At 50.4% G+C, this 23664-nt stretch overlaps 1 protein-coding gene and 1 long non-coding RNA gene across 3 annotated transcripts in view; one reads left to right on the plus strand and one right to left on the minus strand.

Annotated features, from left to right (window-relative positions):
* Positions 1-98: 98 nt before the first annotated feature.
* The window catches only part of HS1BP3 (HCLS1 binding protein 3), a 60175-nt gene continuing 36609 nt past the window's right edge, over positions 99-23664 (minus strand). The window contains exons 8-9 of one of the 2 annotated variants that reach the window (XM_059405202.1): positions 7023-7272; positions 99-1243 (exon numbers count right to left, since the gene is read on the minus strand). Coding sequence is in view for 1 of the 2 variants with exons in the window: in XM_059405203.1 (XP_059261186.1) it covers positions 1919-2079; positions 7023-7791 (930 nt within the window). In the remaining variant the exon portion in view is untranslated. Of the gene's footprint in view, positions 1244-1903; positions 2080-7022; positions 8425-23664 lie in introns of those variants that run through there. The other variant, XM_059405203.1, reaches the window with a different exon arrangement.
* LOC132021163 (uncharacterized) lies at positions 5663-11656 on the plus strand. The gene is made up of 3 exons (XR_009405256.1): positions 5663-6517; positions 6768-7426; positions 10908-11656. It is a non-coding gene; the product is annotated as an uncharacterized LOC132021163 (long non-coding RNA).

Here is a 23664-nt window from a genome sequence, read left to right on the forward strand (position 1 = left end):
TGAGACTCTGGAGCTACTGAGACTCTGGAGCTACTGAGATGCAGTTCGGCATGGCCCCCGAGGACCCAAGAAGGAAAGAGCCAGACTCAGGCAGTAACTGGAGCCTTTGCCCTGCCAGAGTTGGCTTTAATTTGATCCCATGGGACAGAGTGGAGAGGGGCCAATCCAAGCAGGGCTCCCTTGCAGCAACCCTGGGAAAGGGACTTGGTCCCTCACCACCTCCTTCCAGGAAGGACGACCTCTTGGAGGGCGCGGAGGGCTGGGTGAGGCTCTGGTGGCTCCTGGCTCCCCCTGAGTCCTAGCCCCTGGCCCCTATTCCATCCAGAGCCCTGTGCTGAAATGGTTCTTTTCTGTCTCCAGCATGAGCCGCCCAGCTGTGAGAGAAGCCACATACTCCTCAGTAAATCGGCTGCTGTCACAGAGGGTGTATTTGGCCAGGCTCTGCGCCAAGCCATTTACGTTGTGTAGCCATGTGCCCTGGTTTGCCTGGGATGTCCTGGGTTGCTAAACAATTATTAATAGCACCTCTTTTCCCTTTAAAAAGTGCCCTGGTTTGGAAGATAGGTATATATGCATCCTAATTTTATAGATATCTTTTTTAATCCCCACAATGCCCCACAAGAGGGGCCCTACTGATAGTCCCATTTTATGATCCAGAAACTAAGGCTTACAGAAGAGTGGTGACTTGTCCAAGGTCATACAGTCTCAGAAAGTGTAGATCCGGAAACTGTTAGGAACTGAGCTCTTGACTTCAAAGCCCCTTGGCTTAGCCACAACACCAAATTTCCTCTCCTAAAATCCTTTGATGCTTTAAAGGACTGAGCATCTAGTATCTCCAAACAGTAGAGAAATAACAATTCAAGAGTCCTGGAGTTCTCTCGGCTCCCTCCCCAGTCCCACACTTTGGCTCTCTTTGGCATGTTGTTCCCTTCTTGAGAAACAGCGGGCACAGATCTGTTTGTTCAGTGGTAGCCGAAGCATCGTTCTGAGAAGCGCAAGCAACACTGTGCCTCCTGCGTGCCCGGCGTTGCCTCTAATCCTCGCGCCAACCCTGCAAGCTAGGTATTAATGGTCCTTCTTGCACAGAAGGGAAACTCCTGGAGGTTGTACAGCTTTGAGGAGGCAGAGCTGGGTCAGAACGTGGAGATCCCAGCTGTAAGCTGAGCAGACTCTCCACAGGGTTCCGTTTTGGCTCCATGCACTGTGGAAGCTCAGCAGGAGAGCACTGTCCGGGCTGCACGGACTAAGAGACAAAAATGGTGGAACCACATTATGCATCCAAAGACCCTCAAGGCCCCCAGGCATTTTAGCTATCAAGGAGCCAGGGCTGTCTTGTCCAACAGCATAGCCAATAAGCCCTTTGAATTGGTCTAAGGCCCATATATAAGAGCCTTCGCTTGCAGATACATCACATTTAAAAGGTAGAGAATAAACCAGTTCTGGGGCCCAGAGGCCCGGCTCCAGTTTCTACACCCGGAGATCAGTGCACTGTGAGAGCCTTTTCCCACTCCCCACCCGCTGGCCCCAGGGGAGGGAGGAATAAAAGCAAGCACAGGCCAGATGGTCCAGGGAAAAGGGGATTTGGGAAAAGGATGTTTGTTCAAAATTTACCAAAAATAGAGAACCAAGGGGAGGAAGAGTCTACCTCTTGACCCATTTAAAAAACTATTTCCCAGGAAGGACTTTCTAAGTAGTGGACAATGTCACAAGAGGAAAAGCCAGCGGCTTTGACAGTGTAAAAATATAAAACACTGGGGGTTAAAAACCAACGAAAACAAAAATAAAAGAAAACAACACACTAGTAAAACACATATGTCACAAATGTCACAGCGGCAATGCAGAGAGAGCATGTAGGATGATTTTAAATAAGCCCATCAAAGCTGTGTTAGAAAAGGGGCACGTGGGTGGCTCAGCCGGTTCAACATCTGCCATCAGATGATCCCAGGTCATGATCCCAGGGTCCTGGGTTCGAGCCTTGCATTGGGTCCCTGCTTGGCAGGAAGCCTGCTTCTCTCTCTCCCATTCCTCCTGCTTGTGTTCCCTCTCTTATTGTGTCTATCTCTGTCCAATAAATAAAATCTTAAAAAACAACAACAACAATAAAAAAAACCTGTTAGAAAAGCTCACGAAGAAAGCAGAGAATCAACCCAAAAAATTAAAGATAGCTTAATAATTAGGAGCATTTTTGTGTCCTTGATCATCATGTAAGTTCTAATTTTGAGATAACATTATTTGCCTTTTGTAATAGAATTTGGTTTGCTGGTATTGCCACAAGCCGGAGCAGACCCACGACCCCGGCTTTCTCTCAAGCCTCCCCTGGTGGGGGCATGCACGTCGCGGACAACCCTTCTAGAAATACTTCGGCGGAATGTACCAAGGATATTTAACTAGAAAACATAAATGTCTTGGAATTTGCTCTGAGGAAATAATTAGAAATTCAAACAAAAAATTATGGACAAAGATGATCCATGAAGGGAATGTGTAGTAACAAAAAAAATTAGCCCAGATACTCCAAAATAGACGAAAAATGAAAGAGTTTACAATGTAGCTATATGATTACACAGCCCTTTAAAATGGAATGGAACATTGAAGAATGTTCATGCAAAGCAAAAAGAGCTATGAAATATTATTGAGCAAAGTAGACTGCAAAGCAATTGTATGTTCCCAATTTTAAAAAGCGTAAATATATGTATGAATGACAGGGCCCTGTCGACACACGATGACCGTGGATCAGGCAGCATAAGTTGTGATGTTTCCCTTCAGGCACGATCTCTAAGGCATGGAAGCTGGCACCATCCCCTGCCCTCCAAGGGTGGTGGGCATGTCACGAGACCACTCAGTGTTCCAGAGGGTGGAGGAGAGGCTGGGGATGGGGAAGGAGCCTGAGGGAAGGTCCAGGGCAAAAGGTTCTGGAGAGCAGGACGTCTAGGTGCCACTAGTAATGGTAGGTCAGAGAGTGTCAGGGCCAGTGGACCAAGAATATACCCACAATCCAAGTCCGGATGACAGCATCAGGAACGAGTCCCCAGATCAGCTCTGCAGGCGTGGCTGTGCTCAGCCGCTACTGCACGAGGAGTCAGGAGAACGGGGTCGGTCTCTGTCTCTGCCCTAGATCATTACACGATCCTGGCGAGACTCTGAGCTTCTGAAGCCTCCGTTAGATCATGTCTGACACTGAATGTTCGTTCCCCCTTGGCCTGCCTGTGGTGAGGACCAAAGCAGGCTGTGTGGACCGTGTAGGGATCTGTACACCTCTGCTGGCATCAGAGGGAAGGGGTTGAATCCAGGACTTAATAGCCATGGGCACCTCCAAAGCCAGCCTCTTCCTGGAAGCCTTCCCTTTCCATAAGCCCCGGGCAGGTTTCTTCTGGACCTTCCAGCACTTTCTGCCGGACCACACAGATCCTTAGTCTTTCATGGGATCCCCTGCTGCTTCATGTGTGGAAAGCTTGTCTTTACAACTACATTGTCGGATGGTTGGCACCAGTGGCCCCCAACCCTGCCCCAAGTTCTGTCTGGAGAACAGTATCCCTTAGTGGGAGGTGAGACCTGCTCCTCTCTCAGGTTGCTGGAACTGCGTCCGCACAATTGTATGCTGCTCTGCTCTGGCTCCCCCTGGAGGTGGGGGCAGGCACTGCCGCAGCTGACTCTGCGGACTGTCTGGAGACCAGACCCTGCACCTGTTACTCAAGGAAACCCACTGAGGGACAAGGCTCTTGCTGGGGTAAAGGGGCCACTGGCAGAGGCTGTTTAACTTCCAAGTGCCAGGGTGGGCTCTCTTACTTCAAAGCTCTCTTCCATATCCCAAAGCATTGAGTTTCGGGCCTGTAAGCTCCCAGGACCTTAAGATTCAGAGGATAGAGAATCCTAAGCGGTGTTAAGTCCTAAGATTCTGAGACGTAGGAGATGGCGTTCTCAGGAACACCATCCCCTGGCCTGCTGCCCTCCTCCCCAGAGAATGCACAGCCTGGTCAAGCCCTGAGGCCCTGTGTCACCTTGACTTTAGGCCAGTCAGCTGCCCAGAAGCAGTAGACAGCAATCCTGTCACCGGAAAACCAGGACAGAGTTCTCCAAAGGGGAGGTGCTAATCAGTCACTAAAAACCCAAGGCTCCAGGGCCCTGGGGCACCTGGGTGGCTCAGTCGTTAAGCATCAGCCTTAGGCTTGGGTCATGATCTCAGGGTCCTCAGATCAAGCCCCGCATGGGGCTGCCTGCTCAGCAGGAAGTCTGTGTCTCCCTCTTCCTCTCCCCTTGCTTATAATAAATAAATTTAAAAAATAAATAAATAAAATCTTTTAAAAATAAATAAATAAAAGCAGGATCCCTGGGTGATGGACATTGGGGAGGGTATGTGCTATGGTGAGTGCTGTGAAGTGTGTAAGACTGATGAATCACAGACCTGTACCCCTGAAACAAATAATACATTAAATGTTTATTTAAAAAAAGAAGCCAAAAAAATCCATAAATGTCCAATAAATTTTTTTCCTTAAAAAAGTAAAAGGCTAAAGCAAAAAATAAAAATTAAAATTAAAAAAAAAAAAAACAAAAAACCCAGGGCCCGTGCAAAAGAAAACAGGGGTGCAAGACCCTCAGTTTGTTTGCTTGCCATCCCTGGCTCGGTTCTTGGGAAAGTCAGAAGCTAGAGTCCTTGCCCTGGGACCTGGCCCAGCTTTCGTGAAGGAGACGTTTGCACGGGTCTCAGAGTGTTCACTGTCCTCCACACCATAGTGAGAAGGGGTGGGGGAGGCCAGCGGGTGTGTCCCTGCGTCTCTGTAGCTGAGTGGCTCCGTGTTGCCATCTCCGCAGGGAGATTGCGTTCACTGGGGTGGAAGGGCCTTGAGAGAGCAACAGCCAGGCACAGCCTCGCTGGCACGTGGGACTGCCCACAGGACAGAAGCACAGCCTGCTACAGGCTCAGCCCTGGGAACAGCAAAGGGTGGCTTCTCGCCTTGGCCGACCTGGTGAGCTCATCTGTCCCTCTGACATGCAGGCCAGAATGTTCCCAGTGCTGCAGAACGCTCAGAACTGGTCCCCTGTCCCCACCCCTGCCTGGTACAGCAGCGTAGAGATGTCTACAGCAGGGCTCTATTGGCCCGGCACCGCAGGGAGGAAGCAGAATTGGGGAGTTGCCTTGACCGTGAGGTGAAGCGTGGGCGTGAACCTCTCTGAACTTGGCCCTGGAGAACTCATATCTGACTCGACTGCCTTCCTCGGGTTAATGTTCCACTACAGCCTTGGACCTCTGCTCTGCAAGGCCTGGATGTTTCTGCTCGATGCCACAGTTCAGCTCAGCACTGAGCTGGGGCAGGAGCTGATCCCCCCAATAGCCCGAGCGCAGGGCAGCTGCCAGGCGGGGGCCTTGTAGGGTAAAATGCTGCTGCACATGGGAAGGTACATCCCTGGGTCCAGGAGGAGAGACCTTGATCCCCAAAGGGCCAGGGGAAATGACTTCTTTCCTCTAAGCCAAGAGCCCACCGTGGATCGGATACATTCATACACACCGACATAGTCAGTCACCTTGGACTTTGTATGTATCCATCTATGTGGTTTTTGGTCACTAAACAAAAGCCAGTGTGTCCCAGTGACTCTCAGTTCATTACTGGGTCCCAGGTGCTTGGCAAAGAATTGTCACCCACCCCTTTCCCACATACACCCTCATTAACCTCTTAGCTGCTGGAGGCCAGGGGCCCAGAACTGAACGTTTGGGTCTCATTAGTGAAAGGGGTCCCATGAGAAGTCCCGAGGAGGACCTCTGTGGAGTGTTGTCCTTGGGCCCCAGCATCGCGTAGCCACAGAACTGACCACCAAGGCCTATGGCCCGTCCCCTGTCCCAGAGGGGAAGCACGGACTTGCCTGAGCAGGAAGGCTTTTCCTCCAGCCGTGTGGTCCGCGCACGAGGGGAGGGAAGGCGTGCTCAGTGAGAGTTCTCCCAGCAGATCACTCACTTCCCAGTAAAAGGCCATACAGGAGAGACACCAGGGAGCCGGAACCCCGGCCAGCTCTAGGATCCATGCCCCTTGCAGCTGGGGAGGGGAGTTATGGGGGGGGCGGTGGTGAAGGTCTCCTGCTCCAGAAGTGGAGAGAAAGGGGACAGAGCCTCCTGCGGGTGCTGGAGCCCCAGAACCTCCAGCTGGACCCGTGGGCCCCGGCAGCTCTCCGTTTACTGCAGTGTCCCTGGTGCCTGCTGTGGAGCTGGCACTTAGCCAACATCTGAACGACTAAATGAACGAGCGAGGCCAATGCATGGAGTCATCCAGGTCTCAGCAGCCCTCAGGCTGCCCTTGCTGGGTTCCCCACGCCCCTGCAGCTGGACGGATGGGGGTGCTGAGGCAGAGCCCAGGCAGCCCACTGGCCCTGGCACTTCCGAGCGGCTTGGATCTCAGGTTCTGGGCTCTGTGCGTGGCCTCTGGCCCCGGCTTGAGCCTCGTCCTCATTCCCGGTGTCCTCCTCACGTCCAGCTTGCCCGTGGCCTTCGCCTCCTCCCAGCTCTCCAGGGTCTGGGAGACGCCAGGAGCAGGTGAGTGGCAACCTCCGTTCCTCTTCACGGAAGCCGGTGGAAGGTGTGTTGACAGGCCTCTGGGGTGCTCGAAGGGCAACAGTGGGGCTGTGGGGCCTGCCTCCCACCCAGAAGCCGCTCCTTGGCCTCCCTGCTCCGAGGTCCCAGCTGTGGCTGACTCATTGGCCGCTAACCCCACCCCGTCCCCGCCTGACAGAGCTCGACAGATGGCTGGGGCCCACTGGCTGACTGGGTCCACCTGTATTTCTAGATTCAGAGTCAGCGCAGGTGTGGATGCCGGCAGCCCTGGCACTGCCTCGGTGTTTCACCCCTACGGACTTGGGCGATCTTTGTCGGACTCTGAAGTGCAGCGTATTGTCTGTCCGTGGCATTCGAGGAAACTGAGGCACGGAGGGTTGAAGCTACTGGCCCAGGACGAAGAGCAGAGCTGGCATTTTTCCGCACAGCCACCCAGGGTCCCCATCGTGGCCCTCCGCCCCCCTCCCCTGCATTACGTGATACTCACCCCAGACTGCTGGCAAGCATGGCCTCTCCAAGCCTCGGTGAGCCCTCAGGAGGGAAGCCGGGCTCCAGGCCAGGACACGGGGCAGGGTGGTCTCGCCGGGGTGCCGGAGGCAGCCAGCCAGGCGCTGAGAGTTTACAGCTGTCCTCACAACGCCAGGGGCAGAATCAAAGGCTGTTCCAGCTGCCGAAGAGGGGCATCTCCATCTGTGCCTGCGTCCCTGTGAGGCCACCGGCTCTGTCCGCGAGGGGAGCTGCCAAGGGAAGAGAAATCTTCTGTCATCTTCCTGGAGCAAGAAGCAGCCCTCCTGCGACCCTTCCTGCCTGGACACCCTTCTCCCGCTCCAGAGAAACAGGAGCCGGTCTTGCTTGAGGCTACCCACCGCCAGGCCACAAACAGCCTGTAAGGTGAGCACGGCCACCGGGCGTCCGAAAGCCTCTGCTGCTTGGAGTCGGAAGCCGCTCGAGGACTTCCCGCTCGGGTGTTTGTTGTCAGACTTTTGTACCGGCCGCACAGGTGGTCTGCTGCCCTCTTGCCCTTCGGAGCCCGTGGATCTTGTATCAGCTTTCAGAGCAGGCTGGGTAGGGGAGGTGATGGCATCCGACAGGGGTTGACAGGGGCTAAGCCCCACCCCCCACCCCAGCCCCCACCCCCCCATCACCCCACACCCTGCACAGAAGGACACCATCTGCAGGCTCCAGGCAGGATCCTTCCTGGCCTCTTCCAGCTTCTGGAAGGCCTGGGGCTTTGTCCCTCCTTTGTCTGTCTCCATATTCACACGACTTTCTCCTCTGCTCTGTGTCCATCCTCTGAGTGACTCTTACAAGAACCCTTGTCACTGGATGAGCCCATCTCACAATCCTTAACTTAATTACATCTACAAAAATCACCTTTTCCAAATAAAGTCACGGTCCCAGGTTCTGGGGGTCAGAATATAGACAGATCTTTTGGGGGGGACCCCAATTCAACCCATGACAGGTCATTCCATAACACATGGCAGGTCTACACGGGCGGGGGTCTACCCTATCCGACCTCTGCTCCACCTACCTCCTGGCCCTCAGACCCCAGCCCACTGCGGCCCACTCATGCACCCCACTCCCGCCCCAGGGCCCCCGCTGTTTCTCTCCGGCTCCGCGGGCACTGGTCCTGCTGCCTGGGAGAGGCGGGCCGAGGTCTTTCCCAGAACCGCACACTGTTCCCACTGTCAGAGAGAGCGTTCTGCAGGGAGTCAGTCTTCTGACTTGGAGGCCTCCCTAGCCATGTTGGCTCAACTTGCCACACTCTCCCAAGCACTTCCTCTCTGTCTCTTGCTGTGTGTTTCCCCCTGTGCTTATCACATGCTTATCACATTTTCCTCCTGTATCTTGTGTGCTGTCTGCCCTCCCCTGGGAGGCCGGGCGGTTTCTGCCAGTTCTGCTCGCTGCGTTGTCCCAGCAGCCAGATGCCTGGGGCCAGGCGGCCTTGGTTGAGCGCATGAATGCATGGAGGAGCGAATGGACACGTCTCTGGTCAGGCTGAGTTCTGAGTTCCCAGAAGCCTTCGTGGACATGCTAGCCCCACTTGCCTGAACTCCTGGTCTCGGAGTGCCTCCAAGTCAGCCTGTGAGCATCCTTCTTATCAAGTCTAGAAAGGGATCATGGTTGGTTCTGCAGATGCTCCCTGAGCCCACAGCCAAGTCAGCCCCCGGCCCTGGGCCTTTCCTGGCCCTTCTTCCTCCCGCCTGGCCCATTCCTTCCCTGGTCACGTTCAGCCACGTGTGCCCAGGGGCCAGTGTGGGAAGCACGGGTGGGTCTTGCTGCCCCTGGGCACCCCCAGAACTGCCATGGGGGAGGAGTGGAGGATGGGGGCAGGTGCTTCTGATGCACGAAAGCCTGGGATGAAGGCCTCCAGGGTGGGCATTAAAGGAACACCCATGAGCAGGACTAAGTGTGGGCAGACTCCCCCAAAACATAACCCCTCCATTTGGTGGAAAATCCCTAACCAGCAGTGTCTCCGCTTCAGAAGAGAAGAGACTTGGGCCTGGGGGTAGACGGGACACTGGCTTTCCCCTGGCAGCTGTGGCTGGCCTTCTGCTTCCTCCTCTCTCAATCCACACACTCAAACACACGAGGGATAGCCAAAGTAGGATTTTTCCTCAGTACTGACCCTAAGAGCTCTGTGCTGGCTGCCTAGAGCACGGAGTTGAGGATTCTGAGGTTCAGTTCAGGGATACGAGAAGCACAGTGGTCAGTTATGATGTCAGCCACAGGGACAGGGGAGGAGAGTGACTGCCATGGATGGTGTGGGAAGGCTCGGTGAGATGACATGAGGTGGTGCTTCGGGCTCCCTGTCTACACGGGTCTATGGATGCCTGCTGTCCCACCAGAAGTCCTTGCTGATTTCTGTTGGTGACTCTGAGGCTGCTTGTGGGAGCTGCTGGCCGGGAAATCCTCATTGGCCCAGTGGAGACACGGCTCCTTTCCTAGGCTGCGGTGGAAGCCACAGGACAGTGAGCCGAGAGCCGGCACTGCCCTCTGACCAGTGTAGTGGTGACGTCGCCAGCAGAGGCTGGCTTCTGGTCTGGGGCTTGGATCAGCACAGCCGTGGCCCTGGCTGGGCCTGGCCAAGTGCTCCCTGCCCCAGCTGCCAGAGGTGAGGGCTCGTCGGGACAGACATGGCGCCCAACACACGGCTCCTGGGAATGCTGGGTCGACTTTCCACAGCCAGAACGGTGGGATCAGCATCAATGCCTTGGCCCTCTAGGGAGGAGCTGCCCCAACATGAATAGAGCTTCAGTTTCCCCTCTGTGAGGCAGGGATCCCACCAGCTGTTGACTTTTCAGGTGGGGCAGGTACAGCTGTGCCAGTGGTGCAGAGCTGTGCCCACCTAGAGGAGGGACCGCCTTTTCCTGCTGTGCTCACAGGTGTCCTGTGGACTACTGGTGGCTCTCTGGGGCTCCGGATCATGCTGAACCACAAGCTGCATCGTTACAGTTCTTCAGGCTCTAAATGAGGCGGGGAGACCCAGAAAGAGGGAGTCATTCCACGTGGCTCCAGGGAGGTGTCCTGGAGGAGGGAGGGTCTGAGTGGGGCCGTGTGGAGCCCATAGCCATGACGACCACCACAGCCCAAGTCTGGACCGCTGACTTCCCCCAGAGGGACTGCGGCTGCGGCCCGCTCGCCGCTGCCTTTCCCAGCACAGCTGTTTTCTTTCCTAGTTCTGTATTTTGGTTCCTGCTGACTCTTTGGTGACATAAATGCAAATGAGACAACAAGCACAACAACTTCAAAGCCAAGGAAGCCCGCGGAGGGGGCTGTCCCCACGGGACCCTGCTGGGCAGGGAAGCTGAGCCAGCCTCTCCCTCGGTGCCCGCCCTCCCGGGCTCTGCCGGGTGAGGAGGACTTTCCAGGGCCCTGAGGCCCCTGAGCGGCCAAGCAGAGAGGGCAGCCAGGACCCAGAGTTTGACGCGAATCAACACGGCTCATGGATGGATTTTTCACATTTTTTTTGTTGTTGTTGTTGCTTTTAACCACTGGGAACTTAATTCAAAGGTTTTCCTGTGTGAAGCCCCAGAATATAAAATGGAGGAAGGAGGGACCCAGAGCTTACTCCCTACCCACTTTGGGGGCCCTCCTGAAACACTTTTTGGGCCACCAGTACTTGGAAAACTACTGCCCCACAGGATGTGACCCAGATGTTTACATCTGTTACATCTATCCATCACTTTCTTTTGTGTCTGCCCAATGCCTCTGCAGCCCACACCAGGTTCCCCCCCCCCCCCGTCCCTGTCCAGGCCCTCACAGGTTTGGACACCATCTGCTTTGTCATCCTGAATGCTAATCTCTGTCCTTTTCTTTCTCCACCCACCCCCCATTTTTTCTCCTGGAAAACTCCTTCTCATCCTTCAAGACCCCAGCATGGTCAGAGAAATGCACCTCCATCTCCCTCCTCCAGCCCCTCCCATGCAGAGACAAAGTGGCCTTTCTTCCTGCCTCTGTACTTCATCCCCCGAGACATCAAAGTAGTCCTTCTCCTGTGTTTGAAGTGCCCGTTTCCCTGTTGGTCCCCGCAAGTGTCTCATCTCCTCCGGAGTCTGCTGGCTCTTCACCTCCTGCATTCCCCGGGCTGGGAACCATCGTGCGGATCCGAGGGGCTGGGCTCACTGGACTCTGGGTTGGATCTGGGCCCCTGGACTGTGTTTGGAGGTCCAGCTCAGGGCCACCCCTCATGGCCACACACATGCATCATCGCTAATTTCCACATGAAGAGGGAGGCCCAGCGGAGGGAGGAGCCCTGGGTTCCCTCCACGTTTATGGTGTGGCATTGGAGCTGGGGGCGGGAGGGGAGGGATGGAGGGTGTTAGAGGCCTCATGAGGCCCTCCACCTTAGCTCTGGCCATCCTCCTCCGCCCCCAGCCCAGTGGGAAAGAGGCATCCATTCCAGGACGCTGGAGCAAAAGGTCACTTCCTGGGCCAGCGTAACCATGGCAGCATGACCCCCTCCCTTCCCCTCTCCCTCGGCAGCGACACACTTGCCAAGTGTCCTCACAAGCTCTGATTTTGTTCAAATTTACAGTTTCAGGCTAAGGAAGTTCTTGTGCCAGGGTTGGAGCCCTGGCCAGATCTCCAGGTGTCCTGGGAGGTGTAAGATGTGCCTTATTTGGGGGGTGGGGCGGGGTGGGGGGGGCGGGGTGGGGTGTGTGTGGGGGGGAAGCTTCTGCAAGCCCCTGAGCCTTCTGCTTCAGTCTTCTCAGCTGTAAGAGAAGGAAGCTGATTTTGGTGGGAGGTGATCAAAACTGGCCTGAAGAAAGCTGAGGATTCTACAGACATAAGAGGGCTTCTGCCAAGCAAACTACTTTGCCTGGAGAAAATGCTTTGATTTTTCTGTGTCAGACATGTTAAAGCTCTGGGTAAGATTTTTTGCTTGAGAAAAAGAAATAAAGATTTTAACTGATTAAAAAAACCAATCTTGAAAATTTTGATGCATTTAGAAATCCAGCCAGTGAGTCCTGAAATTCTAGGAGGTTCTCAAAGAGTGGGACTGAGAGAAATTCAAGAGAAAAAGAGCTGGTTGTTTCCTAGCGGCAAACCTCTGCTGTGTTACAACATTACAAGGTGGTGGGGGAGGACCTGGAAAGCCTCTTTCCTCCCTGTCTCTTGCCTTCAATGTCAGCATTTCTCTCAGGTTAGGACTGACTAACTCGGATACATTGTTGTGCTCTTTGAATTCTCTGAAACCTTCCTCCTCCTTCTCCATGGGTTCCCCGAATGGTCGGCTGAGCTTCTCCCTGGCCTAGGAGAAGGAGGGGACAGATGCTGGGGAGGTAGAGTGGGGGTGGGGAGCGGCTGGAATGGGGGGAGGGGGTGTGGAAATGCAAGAGGGGCACAGGCACCTGAAGCCCGAGTGAGCACTGTCCCCTGGGGCCTGCGGCCTATTGGAGAGATTACTAAACTCTGCTGGAAAAGTTTCCATTTTTCTGCTCAGGCTCCTGGCATCCAATCCAGGCCAGAAGCAGGGGCTGCTGGGATTCCAACACAGGACTCGGGGCAAGAAAATGGAGGAGCTGTCACAGCCCGGAGCGAGGACACAGCCGTGCTGGCATGTCCCGCACTCCCCGCCACCACAGGGGCCACGGAGGTGCCTCTCCCCTGGGCACTGCTCCCAGCCACAGTGAGCTGCTTGGATTCATGCCAAGGTGGGGACATGAGCCTGCCTTACCCCCATCGTCCTGGTCATCCAGGTCAAGCCAATAGATGTGGGCACTTTAAAGTCAGATTCGGGCACATTCCACACTGGGCGTCTGTCTCAGGGGGAGAGAACTGGGATCGGAGACAGAGGCCAAAGGAACTTGGAAACTTCTCTGCAATGTTCTCCCCCTCCCCCAAGAAAAATGTATTCTTGGACTACTTGGGAAATAATAATAATTAAAAAAAATAAAGAACTTACTGTAAAAATATCAACTGTCTTACAACTGACTCCAGACATGTTCCTTTTTCGAGATGTTACAACCAGGACTGACTGGTTCAGATGGTTTCCCCTGACTCGTCAGGTAGTTTGGAATCAGATCTGGCTCCTTGTGCCTCAGATTCTCTATCTGTACAACAGAGAGGTGTACCCAGTAGCCTCCAAGGTCCTTCAGCCCTGACATCAGATAACAAGAAGCTTTGCTGTGTGAGGCAGCAAACGGCCTGTCTGTCTGGCTTCCCTCGGGCCTTCTTAAGGTGGGGAGGGCTCACTTCAGCCGTAGTGTCCTCTGAGCCGCAAGCCTGCAGAGGCTTGGGGGTGCTCCCAGGGCCATGGGGGACAGAGCACCAGGTGAGCCGAGCTGCCCTTCCCGGAGAGAGTATGCCAGGCCTCAGACAGCCTTCAGGGGGCCCCAGTGTCAGGGCAGTCAGGACAAACACTAGCATTGCATCGGGGTTAGTCATGTCCCTCTCCGGGTTTGGGATTGAACAGGCATGACCTGTGTGTGTCATTAAGACAGAGATGGTCTGGTTAGGGACATTGGCCCAATGACCCCGCCCCCAGCAACGATCGCTATGACAACAGCTCAATAGGGTCCCAAGGGCCTAAGAATCCAGCTTTCACTGAGAGCGAGGTTGGCTGAGGTCAGACAAAGAGGGATTAATAGAGCCCTGTTCTCATTAAGCCACAAAGCGTCATTATTACAAGTCGGAATGGCCCTACCAGGAGATGCACCATGTTTTCAAGTAAGAGAGAGCCCAGTCCGCCTAAAGAATGGTTCCAGCATCAGCCTCCAAGTCATCCTCAGCCCAGAATCAGAGGATGAGGAGAAAACACGAGAAATACCCCAAGTGTCCCACAGACAGTTACATAAAGGGTAGTATAGACAAACCACAGCCCGGTCACACTCAGGCACACACAGACGTTCATGATATCATCACACGGAACTCCTCACAGCACACAGAAACATGTTACAACATCTGTCCGTGAGAGCACACTTTTTTTTAAAGGATCACATATATATACATTGTATATATATCTATATCCGTATCTGTATCTATACGAATCATTTACATATACATGAATGCACAATACAAATACAGAAGAATATATTTTAAAATGGTGTCAGTGATTATCTTTGGAAAGTATCATATTTTCCTTTTGGTTTATCTGTGTTTTTCTTATAATGAACATATACTGATTTCTTTTGCATTCCTAAAAACTTATTTTCTTAAACATTGGTACAGAGAATTAGAGGGTGGTCATCTTTTCCCTCTGTTATCAAACTTCCGTTAGTAAAATTCATGAAAGGACATTGATTTGGAGGGTCAAGTTTTCTTGAATATTTATATGCTAGTATTTATAATGCAATATTAATTCAAGAATATATATTTTTAAAATTTTGCATCCACCAGTATATAAGGAAATCATTCTAAACAAGACTGCATATCCACATGCTTCCTGACAACAGCGCATTGAAAAGAATATATCATTAGCTTTATCCTTGTAAAGCGTCCGAATTCTACCATATTAGGTCATAGTCTGATCATCAGGCTATTGGATGAGCCGAGTGTTTCTGCCAGCCGTGAATGAATGGTCTCAGATTACCCAATTTATGGAATATCTAGACCTGCTTTTTGTAAAATTTTCAATGTGTCCCACTGCAGAGAAACCGGCAGTATGAGGACCCTTCCTGGAGAAGCTCTTTTCTGTTCTTTATAGTCTGATGCTTCAAATCTGCTATCATCTTGGACAAAGACGCAGATAGTGGACTTGTTCAAAGTGTGAGTAAATTAAGAGAACGGAGGGCTGAGTGGGCTAAGATCCAGAGTCGGGGATGTGTTCAAAATTACCAGCTCCTGTAGGCTGGGGTCAAATCACGTAGCCTCTCGTTAAGTCAGGTTAAAGAGCTCAGACTTTATCCTGAGGGCAAGTGGGAGCTATTGAAGAATTTCAAGAAGGGAAGTGAGGTACTCCTATTGGTATTTTAAAAAGGTGACTACAAGGACAATTTCACATGGGGCAAAACGGTTGGCAGGATGAGACGGTGTCTGGAAACACGAAGGGAAGGGGATTCAACTGTGGATAGATAAGTTCTCGGGGAGTACATGCTCTTCTAGCTGATGAGTCCAAATACCTTCTCCCCTTAGAAGAAGCCATAGGAGAAATTTCTTTCTAGCCTCTCCACCAGCAAAAGGGAGGCTTCCCCTAAGTTGTAGATAAATCTTTATTCCATCGGCCTATGAATCTTGTAACTAATTGCATTACTGACTTCACCCTTAGTTCTCTGTCAGATGCTACTTTCGTTTTGGCTAGAATTCTTTACATATAGTATCCTTCTTATTTGAATTTCCAGAAGTTGCATCAGATTATGTTTGGATCAATGTGTAGTATTAATAAAAAAAAAATTCTTTAAAAGTCTCAGATTAAAAAAACAAAGAGGTTTCGCTATTTTGGTATGGGTGTATTTCTCTATGCTAAATATTGCCTTATAGAACAGGGAAGTTGGGACATCTGGGTGACTCAGTTGGTTAAGCAGCTGCCTTCGACTCGGGTCATGATTCCAGGATCCTGGGATCAAGTCCCACATCAGGCTCCTTGCTCAGCGGGAAGCTGACTTCTCCCTCTGTCTGCCTCTCCCCCTGCTTGTGCTCTCTCTCTCTCTCTCTGACAAATAAATAAATAAATAAAAGTCTTTTTTAAAAATGCTAAAAACAAAACAAAACAAAACAAAACAGGGAAGTCTGTGACACCCAAAGTATAAACTACCAAAGAAAAACAAAATACACTGGACGACATAACAATTTAAAACTCCCATGCTTCAAAGGACACTGCCGAATAAGTGAAAACGTAGCCCATAGGATGGGAAACAGTATTTGCAAATCATAGATCTGATAGGGGACCTGTAGCTCGAGTCCATAAGGACCTCTTACAACTCAATCATAAACAGTCAAACAATCCAGTTACAAAATGGGGAGAGAATCTGAATTGACGTTTCTCCAAAGAAGATGCAGGAATGGCTAATAAGCCCATGAAAAGATGCTCAGCATCATTAGCAGGAAATGCAAATCGAAAGCACCATGAGATACCACTTCACACTCACGAGGATGGCTAACATGAAAAGACAGATAGTAACAAGTGTTGGGAAGATGTAGAAAAGTCCAAGCCTTCACCCGGGGCTGCTGGGAACATAAAGTGCTGCGTCTACTTTGGAAAAGAGTCTGGTAGCTCCTCAAAAATGTTAAAGATAGAATTACCATACGATTCAGCAATTCTACTGCTGAGAATACATCCAAGAGAAATGAAAACGTGTGTCTGCACAAAAACTTGTGTGTGAACATTCAGAGCAACGTTACTCATCATAGTCAAAAGGTAGCAACAACCCCAATGTCTATCAGTTAGTCAATGGATAACCAAAGTGTGGTCTAGCCATACGAGGGAATATTATTTGGCCATAAGAAGAATGAAACGCTGACACATGCTAGAACATAGGGGAACCTCGTGCCAGGTGGAAGAGGCAGCGAACAAAAAGCCATAGATTTGATCGTTTCACTGGTATGAAATGGTCCAGAATGGGCAAATGTATAGAAGACAGAAAATGGATCGAATGCTTAGGGCTGGGGGGTTGGGGAGATTGGCATATGGTAGCCAAAGAGTGTGGGGTTTCTTAGGTGGTGAAAAATGTTCTGAAATTGATTGTGAGGGTGGTTGTGCAACTCTGTGAATGTAGTAAGAACCACTGACTTGTGCATTTTAAGTGGGAGAATTGTATAGTATGTGAATCGTGTCTCAACAAAGCTTGTTAAAAGAATCCTGGGATGTCGCCATGCTTGGCCCACTCAGTAGACAGAGTGTTCTTGGCAACCCTGGTCTACACAGCATCTTGGCAACCCTGGTCTACACAGCAGCGGACATGGGTTTCCGCTCCAGCTCAGCCACTTCCCCGCTGGGCACCCTTCTCACGCCAGTCCCTTTACCTCCCCAAGATGGAGACAGGGATACTAGATGCTCCACGGGCTCGTGCTGGGCCTAAGAGGGCCAGAGGGCCAGTAGGGACAGACCCTGCTCTTCTCTAGCGGGCCCTCCAAAGCCCCCCACCCCCAAACTTCCTAAATGACTGGACCTTGCAGTTTTTCTTTATGGGAATGGACTGCCATTGGCCTTGTTAATGTGTAAATATTTTAAATAACAGTACTTCACACTTCACAGGTCTGAGAAACTCAGAGAAGGTGCTGGAAGGCAGGAGTGTAGCTGGGGCCACTTTTTTTTTTTTCACCCGTGTTCCCCAGGGAGTCTGGCCCAGGTTGGCCCTGGGATGGTCTGAGGGGCAGCTGTCTCTCTGTCAATGGTCATCTCGTCGCTTGAACCTCAGCTGAGGAATGAAAAGCTTCTCAGTCTTATGTGTCTCTCAGGCCCTAGATAAGCTGTCCTACCTTTTTAAAAAAAAAAAAAAAAAGATTTATTTATTTGAGAGAGAGTGAGCTCGAGGTGGGGAGGGGCAGAGGGAGAAGGAGCTGCAGACTCCCCGCTGAGCAGGGAGCCTGATGCCATGTGGGGCTTCATCCCAGGACCCTGAGATCACAAGGCAGATGCTTAACTGACTGAGCCACCCAGGTGTCCCATAAGTTGCCCTCCTTTTAAACAATCCCTGGGAACAGCCTGGGTCTGGAGTTCCTAGTCATAAAATAATGGAAAGTCAGTGTGAGGCCACTGCTGTTCCAGGTGTGGGGACAGAGGCACAGAGGTCGGCAGGCCCGGCCACGGTGGTCCCCCCTGCCCAGTTCTCTGGAGGATTCTGATACATTTGTGGACCCCCACTAGGGTGCTCTGCTCTGCTCGCAGTTCAAGTGCATTCCCAGCAACAAATTAATGAGGTGGATATTATTTCCCCTTCTACAGATGAGAGCACGGAGACTTGCCCAAGGTCGCTGGGAGAGTAAACAGCTGGGATTCAAACATGGCCCCTCTGGTGTCAGGGCCCATGCTCTTTGTCCTGGACGGGTCCCCCAGTTTCTCCATTTCAGAAGTCAAGCAGGTCACAGGGAGAGGGCTCACCCCACCCCCACACCCCATGAGGGACTTGGCTCCAGACGCTGGATGTCCAGAGTTTGCTTGGGCCTGGCCTGGTTGTGTGGCTGCCCCTCCCCATCCCCCTCCCTTCCCCGCCTCACTCATTTCCTCCTCCCAGTGCTCCATTCCCGCCCCGCCCCACCCCAGCCCGGGTCTGGCCCTCTCTCAACTCGAGCTGGAGCTGGGGTTTTGGGGTTTCAGCTTCCATGGGAGAGAAGCAGAAAGCGTTATGGATGTCCCCAATTCTAAGCCTTGAGTCTATCTCTTAGGAAGTCTTTTGTTGCCAAAGAAAATGAAACAGATGTCTGGCAATAGCTTCACAGGTTTCCTGCCAAACCAGGGGAGAGCTTGTCTTTGGTTTAGAAGCAGCCAAGAAAGACAAGTCCCAGCCCATATCATTCCCAGGAAATGCGCAAACACACACACGGCTTCTCAAACCTGGGAGGCCTGCACTCCTGTGGCCTCTCTCACCAGGATTCCAACATCATCTGTAGAAACAGGCCGCCCCCTTTCTCCATCTGTCTCCGTCTTTCATCCTCTACGGCTCCCCCTGTTCCCCACCACCCCCCTGCTCCCCATCATCTAGTGACTCTATGGCCTCTTGGCCTGGCAAGCAAGCCCAACTTCCTTGCTGGGCTTGTTTCCCAGCACGCTATAGGCACACTTTTGTGTGTGTGGTAAAACACACATAATGTAAAATTTACCATTTTAGCCATTTTACAGTGTTAAATCCTGTGGGTTGGTACATTCGCGATGTTGTACACCCATCACAACTACCTACTTCTGATCATTTCATCACCCCAGAAAGAGAGCCCATAGTCATTAGGCAGACAGAAATGGTTGTTCCCCATTTCTCCAGCCCTCTATCCCTGGCAAACACGGATCCACTTTCTGTCTCTATAGATTTTCCCATTCTGGACATTTCATATAAATGGTTCATACAGTACGCGGTCTCCTGTATTGGGTTTCTTCTGCTCTGCATAAAGTCCTCAAGGTTCTCCCATGTTGGAGCACACATCAGTACTTCCTGGGCTGATGCCCTCTGGCTGAAAATATTTCACTGTGTGGATCTAGAACCTTTTGTTTATTCCCCCATCAGCTGATGGACATTTCAGCTGTTTCCATCCATGAGCGATTTTATGAATGGGGCTACCGTGAATACTCTTTAAATTTTTATTTATTTTTAAGTATGCTCCACGCCCAACATGAGGCTTGAACTCACAACCCTGAGATCAAGAGTCATGTGCTCTACCAACTGAGTACCTCTACCATGAATATTCCTGTGCGAGTTTTGTTTGAACACCTGTTTTGAATTCTGTGGGGGCATATACTGTGAGTGGAATTGCTAGATCTTCTGATAATTTTTTGTTGAACTTTTTGAGGGAACCACCAATTTTTTCCCTCAGCAGCTGTACCATTTTATATTCCCACCAGCCGTGTGTGAGGATTCCAATATCTCCATAACCTCACAAACTTGTTATTTTTCCAATTTGTTTAAATTAAAGCCGTTCTAGTGAGTGTGAAATGGTATCTCATTGTGGTTCAGATTCTCATTTTCCTGATGACTACTGGTGTTGAGCATATTTTCATGTGCCATTTGTGTATCTTCTTTGGAGAAATGCTTGTCAAAGTCCTCTGGGCATCTTTTAAATTATGTTTTATTTTATTGTTGAGCTATCAGAGCTCATTATGCATTCTGGATACCAGATTGTTATCACATATATGGTTTACAAGTACTTTCTTCCATTCTCTGAGTAGATGTTCTATTCCCTTGGTGATGTCCTTTGAAGCCCAATCTCCTTTGATTTTGATGACATTAAATTTATTTTTTCTTTTGCTGCTTGTGTTTTTTGGGGCATATCCAAGAATCCATTGCCAAATCCAAGGTCATGAAAATCTACCCCTATGTTTTTTTTTCTAAGGATTTTACAGATTTAGCTTCTATATTAATTTAGGTCTTTGATCCATTTGGAGACAATTTTTGTATATGATGTGAGGCATGATCCAAGTGTGTTCATTTGCATTTAGATACCCTCTCTGGCACCATTTGTTGAAAAGACTATTCTTTCTGCATTCAATGCTCCTGGCACCTTTGTCAAAAATCAATTGACCATTTAGATGTACACATTTATTTTTGGACACTCAGTCCATTCCATCGATCTATATGTCTATCCTCGTACTAGTACCCCACTATTTTGTTTAAACTCTGGTATATATTTTTTCAATTTTTTATTTGAATTCTAGGTACTTAACATCTGGTGTAATATTGGTTTCAGGAGTAGAATTTAGTGATTCATCACTTACATACAACACCCAGGACTCATCACAAGTGCTCTCCTTAATACTCATCACCCAACTAGCCCATCCCCTTCCTACATCCCCTCCAGCAACCTCTGTTTGTTGTCTATAGATAAGAGTCTCCCCCTCTTTTTTCAATCCTCTTTCCCTATGTTTTGTTTCTTAAATTCCATATATGAGTGAGATCATATGATAACTGTCTTTCTCTGATTGACTTATTTCACTTAGCATAATACACTCTAGCTCCATCCACATTGTTGCAAATGGCAAGATTTCATTCTTTTTGATGGCTGAGTAATATTCCATTGTGCGTGTGTGCGCGTATGTGCATCTCACATCTTTATCTGTTATTAGTCCATGGACATTTGGGCTCTTTCCACAATTTGGCTGTTGTTGATAATGCTGCCGTACATATCAGGGTACACGTGCCCCTTCAAATTTTTGTATCCTTTGGGTAAATACCTAGTAGTGCAATTGCTGGGTTGTAGGATAGTTCTATTTTTTTTTTTTTAATTTTTAAAATTTATTTGACAGACAGAGATCACAAGTAGGCAGAGAGGCAGGCAGAGAGAGAGGAGGGGAAGCAGGCTCCCTGCTGAGCAGACAGCCCAACTCGGGGCTCAATCCCAGGACCCTGGGATCATGACCTGAGCCGAAGGCAGAGCCACCGAGGCACCCCACAGAATATATATTTTAAAATTTCCACTTAACACTTATAGAAGTTACTTAGGTGCTAGGCTGTAAAGGAAGATTTTAAAATTATAGAAAGCAGAAATCATATGGATCCCCTTTCCCAGACCATAATGCAATAAGACTAGAAATGAATCACAGAAGGATAAAAATAATAATAATAGTGGTAAAACCTTGGAAGCAATAGCACCAACATGTCAACACTACTAGTATTTAAAATAGCTCCTCACTATTCAACAGGAAATAAAAACTTCCGAGTTAGACTTCTAAAAAATTAATGAAAATGAGAAAATTATGAAATCTGTGGGAGGTGACCCAAACTGTGCCATAGAAAATTCTGTAGACTTACCTATTTTTAAAAGTAACAACAAAAAAGGGGAAGTAAATTAGAAATGTGCTTCTAAAAAAAAACCCTAAAAGAGAAAAGGATCAAGTTAAAGCGGAAGTTAATGAATTAGATGGAAAAGAAGTAAAATAGATCTTTAAAAACAAAACTCAATTTTTAAAAAAGATGAATACATTCCTGACAAATATAACCAGTTAAAAAAAGAGAATAAAGGGGTGCCTGGGTGGCTCAGTCGGTTAAGTGTCTCCCTTTAGCTCAGGTCATGATCCCAGGGTCCTGGGATTGAGCCCCCCTCAGACTCCCTACTCAGTGGGGAGCCTGCTTCTCCCTCTGCCTGCTGCTCCCCCTGCTAGAGCTCTCTCTCTCTCTCTCTGACAAATAAATAAAATCTTAAAACAAAAAAAAAAAAAGAGAGGGAGAGAGAGACAATTAAAAAAAAAAACCCTAGAAATGAAGATTGCACATTAGCCAACAATATGAAGACAATGTTTAAAGTTATAAAAGAGTGTGACATGTATTTGACATCTGGACAACTTTCTAGAAAAATATAAATGATCGAAATTAACTTGAAAAGACCTAGAAAAACATGAGGAAATGCATGTTCATCGAAGAACCAGAATAATTACAATGAGCTAATAAGCCCCTCCAGAGAGTGGGACATTTCTGAGGTGAGTGGTCGGTGGGATGGGGTCCCAGCGTGAGAAGGGCGAGAGGCAGGCCTGGGGACTGGCCAAGGGCTGCATCATTTTTACATCATTCTGATCTCCACATGAGCCTGGGGACCCACTTCTTGGATTCAGGCTCTGGGCTTCCTCCTCTCTTCTCTCTGAACTTGGGACCCTTAAGCCTCAGGTCTAAGGGCCTCTTCCTCAAGCTGAGCCCAAACACCAACGCCAAGAGAAAATGTCCTTCAGGAACAGGCAGGAACGTCAGCAGGAGCTGCCTCTCACGTAGTAGCATAAATAACACCTTGGGCTTCCATTAAGGGGAAACGAGGTACCCCACGTAAACCTCCTGGAACGTAGCCATGCAGCGTGTTCACGTGGAGCTGACCATGGGACAAAACACCTGTGTCCGACGCCACAGCAGGTGACTCTCCGGGGACTCGGAGGCCCGGCCCAGCCCCACAGCAGCATCCCTGCCTGCTGCAGCGCCCTGTGGGCAGTCTTTGGCTCTCTGCCCCTTGAGAACCACACAACAGGACTTCCTTGAGCCCAGTGAGCAAAGGCCCATGCGCTTTCTGACCCAAAGGGAGAGGTGATGGAGGCATTCGGCAGGACTGAGACTTCAGAGCCCGCACCTTGGGTCCTGATGGACCACTGAGTTTCCTCCCAGGAAGGCTCATTCTCTCTCTCTCTCTTTATGGTTTTATATATTTATTTGAGAGGGAGAGAGAGCACAAGCATGGGGAGGCGCAGAGAGAGACGCAGACTCCCCCCAACCTGAGCAGTGACCCCACGATCATGACCTGAGCTGCAGGCAGATGCCCAACTGAGTCTCCCAGGTGCCCCAAAGCTCATTCTCTTGAGGCCCATGTAGTCCTAGCCCCTGGAGCTCGATGAGGCCTTTGGGAGAGCTCCTAGCACGTTTTCCTAGCACTGAAGCCCCTCAGCTTCATTCCACAAGAAGACAGAAGAAGGAAAAGCTGGCTGTGCTGCTCCATGATTGGCTCAGGGGAGCTCACCCACCTCCGAAAGGCACTGAGCCGTCTTGCTGTAAATCCTCTCCACCTGCTTATCCAGGACAGCTACAGGGAGGAATGGAAATCATACAGAAGAGAGATAAGCTTTCAAGGAACCAAGGCCAGTTAACTCCTGAGGCTTCCAGGCTGGCCGGGTTTTGAGCCCTCATTTCTCCCAGGGGACTCTGGGGCAGGTCCTCCACTTCATGAGGCGGGGAGGTTTGCCCATCTGCTGGACCAGAAATCCCTGGAGGCTGTGGGGGGTGTCACTGGAGGTGGAGAGCAGCCCCGGGCAGCAGGGCTGACCTCTCGAAGCAGCGGGCATCTTCGGGGTGAATGAGCCTCAACTCGTGGTTCCTTTTTTTAAAAATCGACTTTATACTTTACAGCAATTTGTGGCTCACAGCAGAATTAAATAGGAAGTACAGAGAGTTCCTATGTCCCCTCTGCCCGCATACACAGCCTCTCCCATTATCACCACCCCCGGCAGAGTGGTACATTTGTTGTAAATGATGAACCTGCGTAGACACGTCATCTCACCAGAGCCCAGGGTTTTACATCAGGGGTCACTCTTGGAGGTGTATGTTCTGTGCGTTTGCACGAATGTGGAATGACAC

The sequence above is a fragment of the Mustela nigripes genome, chromosome 7, assembly GCF_022355385.1.
Source record: "Mustela nigripes isolate SB6536 chromosome 7, MUSNIG.SB6536, whole genome shotgun sequence".
NCBI classification, from domain to species: Eukaryota; Metazoa; Chordata; class Mammalia; order Carnivora; family Mustelidae; genus Mustela; species Mustela nigripes.